Source organism: Drosophila simulans, chromosome X (genome assembly GCF_016746395.2).
Source record: "Drosophila simulans strain w501 chromosome X, Prin_Dsim_3.1, whole genome shotgun sequence".
In the NCBI taxonomy this organism is placed as follows: Eukaryota; Metazoa; Arthropoda; class Insecta; order Diptera; family Drosophilidae; genus Drosophila; species Drosophila simulans.
Window position 1 is genome coordinate 12,842,400 of NC_052525.2, and position 14,049 is coordinate 12,856,448.

The 14,049-nt window shown below is 43.0% G+C and overlaps 2 protein-coding genes across 3 annotated transcripts; both read left to right on the plus strand.

The window, feature by feature from the left end:
* The first annotated feature begins 3,852 nt into the window (after window positions 1-3,852).
* LOC6725855 (endochitinase A) lies at window positions 3,853-11,724 on the plus strand. Of its 2 annotated transcripts, none has more exons than XM_016173830.2 (6): window positions 3,853-4,048; window positions 6,857-7,105; window positions 7,181-8,469; window positions 8,528-8,672; window positions 8,733-9,086; window positions 9,184-11,724. In XM_016173830.2, exons 2-6 carry the CDS (start codon window positions 6,917-6,919, stop codon window positions 9,568-9,570), a joined length of 2,364 nt encoding a protein of 787 aa, XP_016039182.1. In that variant the 5' UTR covers window positions 3,853-4,048; window positions 6,857-6,916; the 3' UTR covers window positions 9,571-11,724. The 2 variants fall into 2 exon arrangements, with proteins under 2 accessions (XP_016039182.1, XP_016039181.1); XM_016173829.2 differs by having other exon boundaries at window positions 6,860-7,105.
* Window positions 11,725-11,742: 18 nt separating this feature from the next.
* Window positions 11,743-13,930, plus strand: LOC6725856. Its single transcript, XM_016173831.3, is given in 4 exon segments — window positions 11,743-11,793; window positions 12,026-12,137; window positions 12,140-12,763; window positions 13,463-13,930. Coding segments are annotated over 4 exon segments (1,122 nt in total). The 3' UTR covers window positions 13,798-13,930.
* The last annotated feature ends 119 nt before the right edge of the window (window positions 13,931-14,049 follow it).

Genomic DNA, 14,049 nt, shown 5'->3' on the forward strand with positions numbered 1-14,049 from the left:
TAAAAGGGGGGAAGCTGGGGCACGCCCCTCAACACTTTGCCTTTTCAACGGGACTTTACTTCACACTCATGGGGTTAAGAACACCTTTCCATATAAAGAATGTATATATATATTTCAGATGATGTTAAAAGATCCTATACCTATACCTATTGAATTTAAATGCAGTTTTTAAGAACTTTATGCCTTAATATAACCACTTTACAAACGCTTCATATTATTTGCTTATTTCCCATTCCATAAAGATAATGACTTGAACTTTGTTTTTTAATAAAATCACTGATAAATTGCGGCGGCCACAGTTTCCTTGACAGTTTATATCACTTAGCCGAAAGTTTGTGCGAAGAAACTTAAATTACTTGCTCCGGCTCGCTTTGGAAAATTAAATTCGCAACTTTTTTTGATGGCAGCAACTCCGTAATATCGATTCAATTCGAAACTAATAAAAAGGCTGCTGCTGTTGACACTTTTTCGAAATAGCTGAGTGAAAGGGACAACTGTGAGTGACAGCCAGAAAACTGGACAAACTTAACTGATTTCGCAAGGCTGAAGTTTGTTCCAAAAATTTCTGGTGTTTTAATTAAATATGTATATTTTCAAGAATTCCAAATAGCATTTGTTTATCTCATCTGCAGCACATCTCTGGTTTTCTCCGAACTAACATATATACAAATATTTAATTACGATCGCAATTCACCGAGAAATGGTAGATAAACATAAAAATGTCAGGCGAAATTTATTGAATCTCTGCAAAGCAAAGTAAACTGCATTTTGGGTTATTTAAGCTGGGCAAATTCCTGTGCTTGTGCGCGCAGCTCCTTTTAAAAATATTTATTTATAATTATGACCGACAAAAGGGAGATGGAAGGATGAAAAAATGTCTGAAAATCTCCAGTGGAGTTCATTGAACCGTTGGCCAAATGAACTCCGCTCCACTATATATGCATGCACTATATAGTGCGCTATAACTATATAACTAAATATATACATATATATTTATATTTATATATTTAAAGAGTTGTGCCGTTTTAATTATGCTTACTGAGCTGATGATGGTGAAAAAAAAGTGTTGTGCTCGTTTTTAAAGCTTTTCATTTGTAATTATAACAATTCCGCGCGGGTGGAAAATGGCAAACTGCAAACTGCAGGCGGAAAATGGGAAAAAAATGAGAAAATGAAATGGCGGTGCTTATGTAATTACAACACTTCTAAGGGGCCCAGTTCAGTTGGCGATAAATGGGACTCGGGACGTTGAATGGGGATTACTTCCACGGGCCCACATACTTCGGGTAATTCCCGGTTAATTGGACTGTCAATTGAACGGGAAAGGGAACTGGAAGTGGAAGTGGAAGTGGTGGCTGGTGGGTGGTGGGTATGTTGGGTGGTGGTATTGGGCTTGGAAATGGAAATGGTAATGGTAATGGGATTGGAAGGGCCCAAAGGGTGGAAAACTTTGTTGGCCAACGAGTTTTCATGCAGGCTGCTTGTGCTGCTGCTGCTGCATCTGCCGCTGTATCCCCAGGAAAATCCGCCTGTTAGTTCAGCCCGCCCCCCTTCCACCCGATTTTACCCCTTTCCTTTACTTAACTTTTCTTCTTTTTTTTTTTAGTTTTTTTTTTGTTTTTTTGTACCCCCTCCCACATGCCCCAGCCCTGTCTCTTAACATTTGTGCAATATTTTGCCATGAATTGACGGGCTCGTTGATAGGCATTCGATGGGTAAATGGGAAAATGGGAAATGGGGGGTACTTTGCCGTTATTTGTATGGCCTAAAACTTTTTCGTAATGCCCGATCTGTGCGGGGGGTTGTGGGGGGGCTGGTTTCGGAAAAGCCTGTTTGCAAATTCAATTGAAATTGCATTTGAAATCATTTCGGCATTTGGCATTATTATACATACTATACAGAAGCACTCACAACATAGTTGCTGTTTGTGTTAGTCGCAATTTACCACAATTTGCACAATTTATTTGCTTTCCCTTTGACTCTTCAACTCGGGAATGCCCCTTTGTTTTACTGTTTTCTGTTGTTTTTTTCTGTTTCTGTTTTTTTTTTTTTTTTTTGTATTTTATTTGATTCGGTTGCATTTCATTTGCAATTTAGACCTTTTCATTTTTGCGACCCCAGCACTCATTTTTATTGTTTCATTTTAGCCTGAAATGCGGTTTTCCTTTTCCTATTTTATTTTTCTCATTTTATTGTGTTGCATGGTGTGTTTTTTTTTTCTTATTTTTTTTTTTTTTTTTTTGGTTTTCTGCCCACCAAGATTTGACCGACAATCGAGAATATCGAGCATCGAGGATATAACCCCCTTGTCCGGTGGAAATATCGTTCGCCAAAGTGTCGATTGAAAGCAATTTGATTTGGCGAACAATCTGCTGATTGCTGCTGTCAGAGGAATTGCGAAATAATTCTGTGAAAATTATCCAAACGGAGTGTGCTTTTAATCGTTAGTGGTTTTTTTTTTTTTTTTGTATTCAGCATTTTCATTGCGGCGTGGCTCAGCTGGGGATTGGATGTGTGTTCGCTTTTTGGCATTTCGGCAGTGCCAAAAATTGCGTAATGGCCGCAAAATCAAAATGCGGCAAGTTGCAAAATGTGAAATTTATTAGGCGCTTCGGGGCTTCGAGAGAGCGAGAGATGTAAAAACATTTCGCGCCGAGCATCCTTTGGGGAGTCACGCTAGATTGACCACGAATTAAAGCCATTATCGGCCGAAAGGCCGACCCTTGTGTGTGTATCTATCTATTATTCAGGTTTTCAAGACCCCCCCCCACTGCACCCCACCAACCCAACTACCCCTCCTCCTCCGCTTACCCCGCTAGCCATTCCCCCATTCCCTACCCGCACCTATCATTCTTTTAGTTTTCATTCTCCTGCCTTCTTAATCCGCTTAAAGCGATTCGGATTCGGCAAATGTTAAAATTCCAGGATTAGGGATTGCAGTAACATTGAGTAAGGTCAAACTGTTCTACAGCTTGCGTTCCACAAAAGTTAACCCAACGGCCAACAGGGAGGGGAAGTGGCTAACAGTTGGGGGAAAGTAGCCGAAGTGTCGCTGTTACCGGAAATGGGCATGCTGTACAACGGCATTGCCAAATGGCAAAAGTATAACGGTTACGATATATGTTATATGCCTTCCAAGCTGATTTCAGCCCCTTCGTAGGACAGATATGCGCCACACGTGTCTTGGTGGAAGTCGTGACACGAGCGAACTGGAAAATATCGTTTACAACATAATATTTGTATCTTTGCCTATTAAAATATAAGTTATGAATACAGTAAAAACTTCTAAAACTTTAATACTCTCAAATGGTGCTGTTTTCTAATTAGATTTACGTATTCTTACAATTTATTTACGTAGTTAAAAACATTATATACACAATCAACATATTTTTTTAGTTCATTTTATATTTTTAAGCAAGTTTTAAACAAAAGTAATTCTTTTGAAGCGTTGTGTAAGAAATTTGTTAATTAGTTATTGTAAATTACAAGTTATTTAAGACAGATGAATTTAAATAGCAGACAATTTCGCCATAAAAAGTTCTCTTCAGTCATTTATCATCACCGTTTTATGGATAAACCTTAGACGCGTTTATGGTATTTTTATTCAACTCTATAGAATTTGGGTGAAGTTTTCGCTGTGCCTTATAATTATGGTTCATTTTGCTCTGCCATAATTTATAGCATTTGCCAATAGTTATCCTATATGGCAAAGCTTGTCCGAAAGCTCGCTGTTTTGCTGGCGCAAAGTACGTAAAATAGGACGAAGCTTGGATTGTTTTCGAAACGGAAGCTTAAAGCTGCAAAAACGCATTTCAAAGAGAAAGTGGAGCAAAGTTGTTGCTGTGTTTTGCCAGCTTTCCCCCAGTTGGCCGCGAGTTTTGGCACCGAACGGTCTACGAAAATGAGCGAATTTTCCGCCCGCACTTCCGCTTCCTGCTCTTCCTCTTTCCGCAGCGCTACTACTTGTTATTATTTGTATTGTTAAATCAGTGAGTGATAAAATATTTGCCATTTAAACGTGGCCAAATGACCAGCGAGGATAAGTAAGGTAAGCGATTGCTACTTCCGTTCCGCTCTGTTTTGTTTTGTTTGGCGAAAGTGCGAGTGGAAAAATGCAGGAAAATCCAAATGAGCTGCGTTTCGGTGTGTCTGTGTGCGTTGCTCTAGATTTTTGGCCTTTTATCTTGAGCCTCCATCTCCTGGCTCTTCCCCATTTCTGATTACTTTGACTTTCGCCCGCTTTTCACTCTCCATTTCACAGTGAAAAGTTTTTTGATTTCTGCTCTTTGTTTTCGGTGGAAATGGAAAATGGGCTAAGGGCTACAGTTGTCACTCGCCGAACGTGACTGGCGTTCACTTCTCAGCTTGTCCCATTTCTGATGGCCCAAAAGAGGTCATCTCTGGCTAATTCGGGGCGACACTTTCAGGCCCAAAACCAAATATAGTATATATAGTATATATGGTATAGTGTGTGGCCTATGCACATACATATATATCAGTTATCGAAGGAGCCTGCGTGAGTACGTCTGTGTGAGTGTGTTTATGTGCACCTGCAGCAACAAAAGACAGAGCAAAGCCAGTGGAATGACCTCCCAGTAGGTTAATGAAAAGTGGCACTTCAGCTGGCTGCTGCCTCTTGGCCCGGCTAAAAGTTCTTCTAAGCCACAACGTTGTGCTACCAACTTGGACCTACTACACTAGCCAAATTTTAATGGCCAATTAAGGACTGAAATTACCCACAGTTTCACCAAATATAATGCTCTTTTTACTGCCTCTGGAGGGCATTGCTTTATGAGGATTATAAAACAGATTGTGTATTTTCTGTTATTTTGTAAAGTTATCGCACCTAAGACACCTCCAATTAAAGAGCACGTAAAATCTCTAATGAAATCCTTTTAATTTGGTATTGAGTTTCAATCAAATAATAGTTTCTTAAGTTGTTTAAAATGGAATTTAACATTGCTACACCTGCAACTATAATTTATTTTGATTAATTTAATAAGAAGTTTATTTTGTATTACACGGTATCTAATAGGCTATCCTATGCTTTGGTATATTAATGTAATGCTCTTTTACCCGAGGCACATGTATAATTAAACCGATTTAATTCCCAGCTCAATGAACTGGATACGATGCACCTCCGAGAAAATTAATGAGTACAGAGTAGAGAAAATTAATAGCCAGGCTTAGCAAACACTTCCATTTAATGAATCCGGCAATATACAGTACAACTTCCCTAAATGAAATATGCGATGATTTTTTCAAATCAGATAGCTAATTACCAATACTAAATCCTCGCATCACATTTTGGATGATTTAGGGAAATTAATATCTGAGAATTTTTGCTTAAAAATTTGAATAACATTGCAAAATAATTAAATTTTTTAAAACTGTAATATCTAAGACTGGTTTTTTGGCTATAACTTGACTAAAAATGGTCACAGAGCAAAAAGGAGTACCATTTTGTACTCCTTACAACCAATACTAACAACCCCTTTCACTTTTAAACTGATTTTGTAAAATTAATTTTTGGCCAAATTTTCGCATTTTTTGTAAGGGGTAACATCATCAAAATTTGCGAAAAATGGAAAAATCCTAGAATTCCCAAACTTGAATGCAAATCGATTGGGATTTAAAAAACAAACTCAACGAGGTATGACATTCTATATTTGGGTCATTATTTCCAATTTTGTGATCAAAATACCAAATATTTTATTCACAAAAAATCTGGGAAAATATTTTTGGCAAAAAAATGAAATTTAAAATTGGCGTTTTTGGCTATAACTTGACTAAAAATGGTCACAGAGCAAAAAGGAGTACCATTTTGTACTCCTTATTAACAATACTAACAACCCCTTTCACTTTTAAACTAATTTTGTAAAATAAATTTTTAGCCAAATTTTCGCATTTTTTGTAAGGGGTACCATCATCAAAATTTGCAAAAAATTGAAAAAAAATAAAATAAAATTTTTTGAATACAATTCGATTGGGAATTTAATTCCAAGCTTAAAAAGGTATGGCAATCCACATTTTGACCAATATTTCGAATGTTATGGGCTAATTTCTGGAATTTGAGGTACTAAGTTTTTATATGTTTGAAACTCTCAAAATCAGAAAGGAAGTGCAAATTGTATATTTTCTTAATGCGATTCTCGATGGTACTTTAGAGTGCACTTCGTTGTGTGCCACTTATGTGTTCACTCCGAAGAGGTTTGACTGTAATCCGTCATAAGTCTCAAGTCCCGAGTTACCTAAGCGCGTTGAGTGCCTGACGACATCAGCCCCGGGCGGATGATAAGGTGGGTGATAAGGAGATTTGGCGGTCTGTCAACGGAATGATCCATGACAATGGTCGCGGCGGACCAACCTCCTCATCCTCATCCGCAGCACTTCTATGGCGGGGTGACACCCCTTCTGGTGGCCGCCGCTTTGAAGTGGCAATGCTGCGTCTTCGGTTACAAATTCAATTGAGAAACTGTCAAAGTTTGTGATTGAGAACGAGAACGAGCACCTGTACCCGCCCCCAAAAGAAAACCCCACATACACGCCCCACATCGCAATGATGAGGCAAATTGCTCAGTGTAAAGCGATGCGAGATGAAAGTGTTTTTCAAATCTCTAGAATGCCATCCCTCCCACCTTTCCCCCATTGTCATCAGTTTCCGATGAAAACATTTGGGTTTTATTTTCGTTTTTAGAGATTGGAAAACTGCGCAAAGATGAGTCATTGTTATCCAATTGAGTTGTGTAGGAAAACGAGGAAATGCAACTTTATCTTTTCAGTTTTATACCTTATCTAAAGAATGATTAAGGATATCCAATAAAACAACTTAATAGAACATCTTTTATTCCATCAGAAGAACGTAGAGATGCATCACGATTGGTAGGATTGGTAAACGAATGGCACTCGTTCGGATATGATGAGCTTCACCATTTCCTTGGCGCTACTGCTCCTGGCAGTTCTGATCCTGGGCATCTTGTTCGCCTGCCACTGTCTTGGTCCAAGGGCAGCCAACTGGATGCGTATGCGATCCAGCAAGGAGGAAAAGATCGGGCTATCCAACCACAAGCAAAAGCTTTTCCATGCCAATGGCTATATGGCCAGTGTAAGTATCCTGCGGGTTCCTAAAATATATCTGAGGATAGTAATGCTTCACTTCTTCACTTCTCTTCACCCGCAGATACAATCCGGCTCCGAGTTCCTGCTGAGCACCAGTGGCAGTTTCAAGCGCTTCGATACCATCGACAAGGAGGACTACAATCGCTCCCAGCAGACGCATCAGACGCACCTGTTCCTGATGAACGGCGGCGGTGCGGTTTCGATAACCGGATCATCCAGTGCCCTCCAGGCCACCACGGCCATGTGGCATCTGCCGCGTTCGGGTATTAAGATTCCACCACCGCCCGATCGACCAGCTCCATCTCCGAATAGCGCTGCAGCAGCCGGCAAAACGGTTACCTTCTCTTTGAGCCAGGTAAACGAGGTCACCACGCCCGGCGAGCAGGTGACCTCCAACGATCAGGAGCGTCGCTCCTGCCTGCGACAAAATGGTGGAACTGCGAACGGTGCTGGCGGCGGTGGTGTGCTGCCCCAGCCGCTGGAGGCACCACCTCCGCCACGACTCACCGCATCGACGTCGGTGAACTTGTCGGGAACGGCGATTCCAAGGCCAATTGCCAAGCGGCAGGTGTCCCTGCAGCCAGCCACCAATGGCGGAGGCCAGCCGGAGCAACCCGTGGTGACCCCGACGCGGGAGGGTGAGAGAAAAGCGCCTGCCTTGAAGCGTAGAAACTCCAGCACTAATCCCTTCCTGTGCGAATCCACGGAGCAGATACCCAGTAATCCCATTTCCGAACCTCTGAATGCCACGGTGGCTTCTCTGGAAAATACGACTATTTCAGCAAGTGAAAGCACTCCTATAACTGCTCCTCTAGCGACTCCAAATGCGCCTGCTGCAACGGATACTCCACCCACCACACATCACAACGGCAATCCCTTCGTGGAGAGCCAAAGTCTGTCCAGCAGACTCCTGAAGATCCATAACACAACGAATCCTTTCACGGGACTCTCGCAACGCGTCAAGGGTCCGCATCTACTGCAAAAGACCATTTCCGAGGATTATCTCTTTCGGAAATTGGGTGTCAATAGTCCGATGGCCAATGGCAATGGCACGGGACCGGGATCTGGTCATGTCAACGGGAATGGCAATGGAACTTGGTCCTTTGGACGCTCCCTGTTGCGACAGGACTCCACATTGAGTCTGGGCATGGGCTTGGGCCGACGGAACAGCTCCCAGGTATCCCTGGATTCACATGCGGGATCGGTGCCCGGATCGATGGAGGGCATCAATCTGGAGCGAGCCATCTCCTGCGATTCGGTAACCTCGGACTCCACCCTATTCCTGGATCAATTGGATCAGCCCTACACTCAGATAACCGGATATTTATGCGTTGGCCTTAACTATGATCAGTAAGTTGTTTCTAGAAATCATCTCTATGCTACAAAGATTCATAAATCCTTCACATAGGATGAGCATGAGCAACGAGGGCATGGAACTGACTGTTAGTGTCCTGGAGGCCAAGGGACTCATATGTCCTTTCAGCGTTGAGTCCCTGGACACCTTTGTGCGCATCTACTTGGTGCCCGATCATCCAGGAGCTATGCAAACTAAGGTGGGATATATATATAAACTTAATTTATATTATATTTGATATTTGCCATTTGCAATCCAGGTGGTCAAGGGAACACTGACACCCAACTACAACGAAAGCTTCGACTTCTGGCTGCACAAGCGACAGGCGCGCCATTCGCTGTGGTTCCACCTGTACCACAACGGCCCCGCCCACACGCTCATTGGGGAGGCGGAGATGGAAATCGGGGAGATGCCACGCCCCATCACCACATGGATACCACTGTCCGATTCGCGCAAGTGCAACGCCCGCTGGGGCGAGCTGATGTTCTCGCTGAGCTACCTGCCCACAGCGGAGAGACTGACCATCGTGGTGGTCAAGGCACGGAATCTCAAGCTGGACGGGGAGCAACCGGCTCCGGAATCCGCGGAAACGGTGCACAGCGTCTTCGTCAAGGTGATAATCCTTAATATATAACTGCGGGGTCACCAATTGCACTTTTTAACTAATTAAGATTCATCTTTACTTATTGGTTGCATCTTCTCTTCATTAGGTCTACCTGATGGACAAGGATCGCAAGGTGCTGAAGAAGCGCACCTCGCTGAAGCGCAAGGATCGCAGTCCGATCTTCAACGAGTCGATGATCTTCAGTGTGCCGCCACCCAGTCTGACCACCACCCAGCTGCGGGTGACCGTGTTCGGGGTGACAGCCAGTGGGGTGACCCCGTTGGGTCACATCGTGGCCGGCAGCTGTGCGGTGGGCAAGGGATTGCGCCACTGGCACCAGATGCTCTCGTCGCTCAGGAAACCGGTGGCCATGTGGCATGTCCTGCGGCGGGCGGTCAATCAGCCGGTTTTCACGGGCGGCGCCGAGGCGGTGGTGGCCGCCATGCAAAACACCCTGCAACGCTCCACCGCCAAGCGGAACAGCATCGTCTAGATGTCTAGGAGTCTCGTGGAGATCACAAGCGGCGTGGACGGCGGCGGCTCACATCAACGGCGAAATTTTCCGCCTCACTGACGACACGGACTGCACCGCCCTTTAGTTTGGAAAAACCCCTTTCGCAGAAGAGATATACCTTTAGAGGAATGAAGAAAAGAAGGGAACGTGAAAAACAGAAGAAAACCTTGTGGAAAATTGCATTTACCACACTCTAGCCATGAGACTTTCTTACTTTTCTACTGCTTACGAACACACAACCAGAAGTATTACTATACAGCCATGTAATCTAAAAACCCGCACCAAAGGACAAACGATCCAATTAACTAGTAACCTAACTACCCATATTTGAGCGCACTAATTGTTATGAACCGATTTTTATTGAACCGAGTATATCTTGTAAAATGATGCAGCCTCGATCTAAAAGAGAAAAGAGTCACACACTTGTTGAAATTTGTCGCATACAGCGAGCGAAATAATTGTATAAACTGGCATTAGTTATTATTTCTATATATCATATTTATTTCCATTCTTATTTATGGAAATAGAACATTTGTAGATGAGGGTCCCAAAAAGGGCCTGTTTATCTTACTTGGCTACATTTCAGTGCTCATATTATTTTCCCATTTGAGATCATCTGCCACTTGCCAGCTCAAATTTCCCACTTTAAGTTCCATTTTCGTTGGGGGTAAACCCAATGGAAACTGAAAGATAGAGATCGTAATGGAGTAGAATCAATGATATCATTGATAAAGCCAATGCAATACAATTATTTCGCGAGCTGTATGGTTTAGCCTAGCGACCAGTGAGCCTGTTATATTAGAACTCTATAGATAGATCGTCGTTTGGCAATCAATCGTTGTTGAATTTGAAGCCCAATCGAAATCGAGATCAAAACTCGATAATCGATAATCGTGAATCGACGAGAAGCGGCGAGCCCTTTAAGCATTGTGATATGATATGATAGCAAACGAAGTGAATTCAGAGTGCGTCTGTGTCAAGAGCGGAGAATCGTATCGAAGGAAATCAAAGTATTTACGATAGCTACAATCCATAGTCGATATATAGTAAAAATAATATTAATATTATTGATGATACATAGGTACCGTATGTAATGTTTGTACTTTTGTGATTTGCGTTCGTTCAAATTTTTGTAGGGCCGCGTGTTTTGTAATTTAGATTTAGTTGGTTCAAGGATCAAAACTTTTTTAAGCGAATGATATATATACACACACACACATATAGATTTCCATTTAGAGAGCGTTTTTTAAACAGTAAAGGACAATAACTTTGCAAGCATTTACGATATGATTCCATGTAAAACACAAGTAATTATAATTACCAAACATTAAACAAAGTTCGTTGTTGGCCCCGATTTACCATGAACAGATTGTCCGCTGCAACCTTATAATAGATCGTATATATATATGATCCTAAGACCATAGTAGAACGCACTCGAATACACGAATAGTACTTTCCTAGTCGCACCTGTATTTTGACCAACCAACCAATCGAATCGAAAACCTGGCACATTTCTAGCTCAAGCTTTAATCAATGTACTCCTCTAATAGAACTCAGTAACGTTTTTGAATCACACTTACTAAATGGATATAAAATACATATATGCAGAGGGACAGTGCGTTTCACAATTGTAGGGAGTGAGATTATAGCGATTCGTATTCATTCGGTTCAAAGAACGCGATTTCCCATTTGACACCTTTTGCGGTGAGTTCGATTACATATCCTAATTAAAAGCTGGCTGAATTCGAAATTATTTGACAATCGCCATCAGTTGGCCATCATTTGTTCCGAAATTTAAAAGATTGTTACTTGTGAAACGCGCTGCACCATATATATAAACATATATATATTTACACAAAAATATATAAAGAAGGCATTTAAAAGGCATTAAATGGAAAGTCCTTTCCCCTAAAAACTTCTAGTATATAAATCGCTGAGAATTTTTTTTCTTTTTTTTACGTACTATTAGCTAATGAAACGATATGGCTAAACTCGAGTTGAATTTGTATTTATACGGAAATATATATACATATATATATATGTGTACGTGCTATATAAGATAATGAATGCTACAAATTGTTATACAAGTAAACCGAAATTGAGTCAAATAAACGAATAAAGATATTAAAGGAAGACAGGCCAGAAATCAATATGCACTTTGACGAAACACGGAGTCCAAACAAAGATGTACGGATGGGAAAGGTATAGTGAAACATGCCTAAGTAGAACCATACAAGATTCATGGATACTTTTAACTCTTTAAATTCTTTAAGATGTCCGAAATAATTGGTTAACCATGTGATTCATACAATCCATAACCTATATATATTACCAATCTTTGAAATCGCTTTTAAAGAGATCCTCTTGTAGTCGAATGTATCTTTCGGATGCTGATGCGAGACATCTGTGCGGCCATTGGATCTTCTATATTTAGAGCCAGCGATTAGCAGCCAATGGCAGGCAAGGAACCGATCCCGATTCCGATCCCTCGCATGCTCGCTGTGGTGTACCTAGTGGTAGTACACCTCGTGGGCGTCGGATCCCCTGGGACACGACGACGACGACGGCGGAAACCACTTGACGCTGCCAGACAGTCTGACGGCGACAAGTAGCTGCGGTTGCCAGTGCTTAAATGTTCGCGCCCCGGTCCGCATCCTTTTAGTCGATCAGCGAGCGAGGATGAGCAAGGACGCCAGTGTTAGGATTTGCCAGCGGGAGCGACGTCTCCTGCGGACGCCGAAGTGCGCCAGGTGTCGCAATCACGGCGTCATCTCCTGTGTCAAGGGTCACAAGCGTCTGTGCCGTTGGCGCGAATGCTGCTGCCCCAATTGCCAACTGGTCGTCGATCGCCAGCGGGTGATGGCCGCCCAGGTGGCGCTGCGGCGTCAGCAAACCATGGAGGCCCTGGAGGCCACCGCATCATCCACAAAATCTTCGGGCGTAACGTCGGCCAGCGCCAACAACTCCAGCAGCAGCGAGGGCGAGGACTCGCTAACCTCCACTTCACCACCGCCGGCACATCCGCATCCGCATTCGCATCCCACATCTTGCGTTACCAGATCATCTTCATCCTCAGCCACCCGACAGGCTCTGATGGCCCAAAAGAGGATCTACAAGCAGAGACTACGCAGTTTGCAGCAATCCACGTTGCATATCACAGCCGCCATGGAAGGTTAGTACAAATAAGGATTCATGTGCATATCAAAAAGGATATCTATACATATGTATCTATAAGTGCGCAATCAAATTGACACTTTCCAATTTGGAAATTACTGGACGTCGTAAAGTAGACGGCCCAGCTGAAATGATAAGTACGTCCCCAACTCTCCCGGTTTTCCATACGGTGCCAGACTGTCTGGTCCGTTCGTAATCGGAGATCCACTCCTGTCTCCGTCTCTTTCCCTCTGTCCATGGACGTGGTCGTGGACAGGAAATGACTGATGCCCAACAATAACAACAGCAATTATTCGACTGACGAAAAACAATTGAAATCGGATGCTTCGAAATGTGTGTGTGCAGTGTACGCACATTTTCCAATCACTTGAGGGAGTCACATTCGGTAAGCTGAGACGCGACCAAAAACGGAAAAACCCATTCGCCTCACAGAAGAGCCAAATGTGGCAACAGCAATTGACTTCTTTGGGTTTTCCATCTGGTTTCCGAATAAGTGGTGATCCCGAAACGGTCCCGAAGTTGAAACAAAAACGGTGCCAGGCTGTCTGGCCAGGCGACGCGTGTCTCGGATTACCCAATAATAAATTGGTTCAATTTGGAATACCCATTCATAACGAATCGCGGCAATTTGTAGTGATAACGCCCCCACAAAACCCGCACTAATTTCGACCCTTCCTGTTGGTCCCTTCTCTTTCAGAATACAAACAGCGATTTCCCACGTTCAGCTCGCCATTGATGGAGCGCATGCGCAAACGGCGGGCGTTCGCCGATCCGGAACTGAACCACGTCATGGAGGCGACGCTGGGCGGGAACGCTTTGTACTTTGCCACCGTTGCCGCCGCCGCCGCCGCCGCCTGCGCCCCCGTTCACCAGGAGCAGCACATTTATCACCCGATGCCGCCGACGATACCGCTAACGATCCCGCCCACAAATCCAGCGATGACCACGCCCGCAGTCACCGCCTCCACCGCCAGTGGAAAGAAGCCCAAGCTGAGTTTCTCCATCGAATCCATCATGGGCATCAGCACGTAGCCATGGGTTTCTAGGGTTTACTAGCCATCCTTTTTCCAAATACACTCTGTACATAATTCTAGCGTTAGAAAACTCTTTTTTTTTGAATAGCAATAAGTTTCGAGTGAAATAAAACATGCGAAAAAGTATTGTATATTCGTAGAAGTGAAAAAAGCTTACTAAACTGTTGATAAGACTTCTATCGAAATTGAAAAGAATACTATAATCATACATAAGTTAAACCTAAGGAGACTATGGCTAAAATGTAGGGCA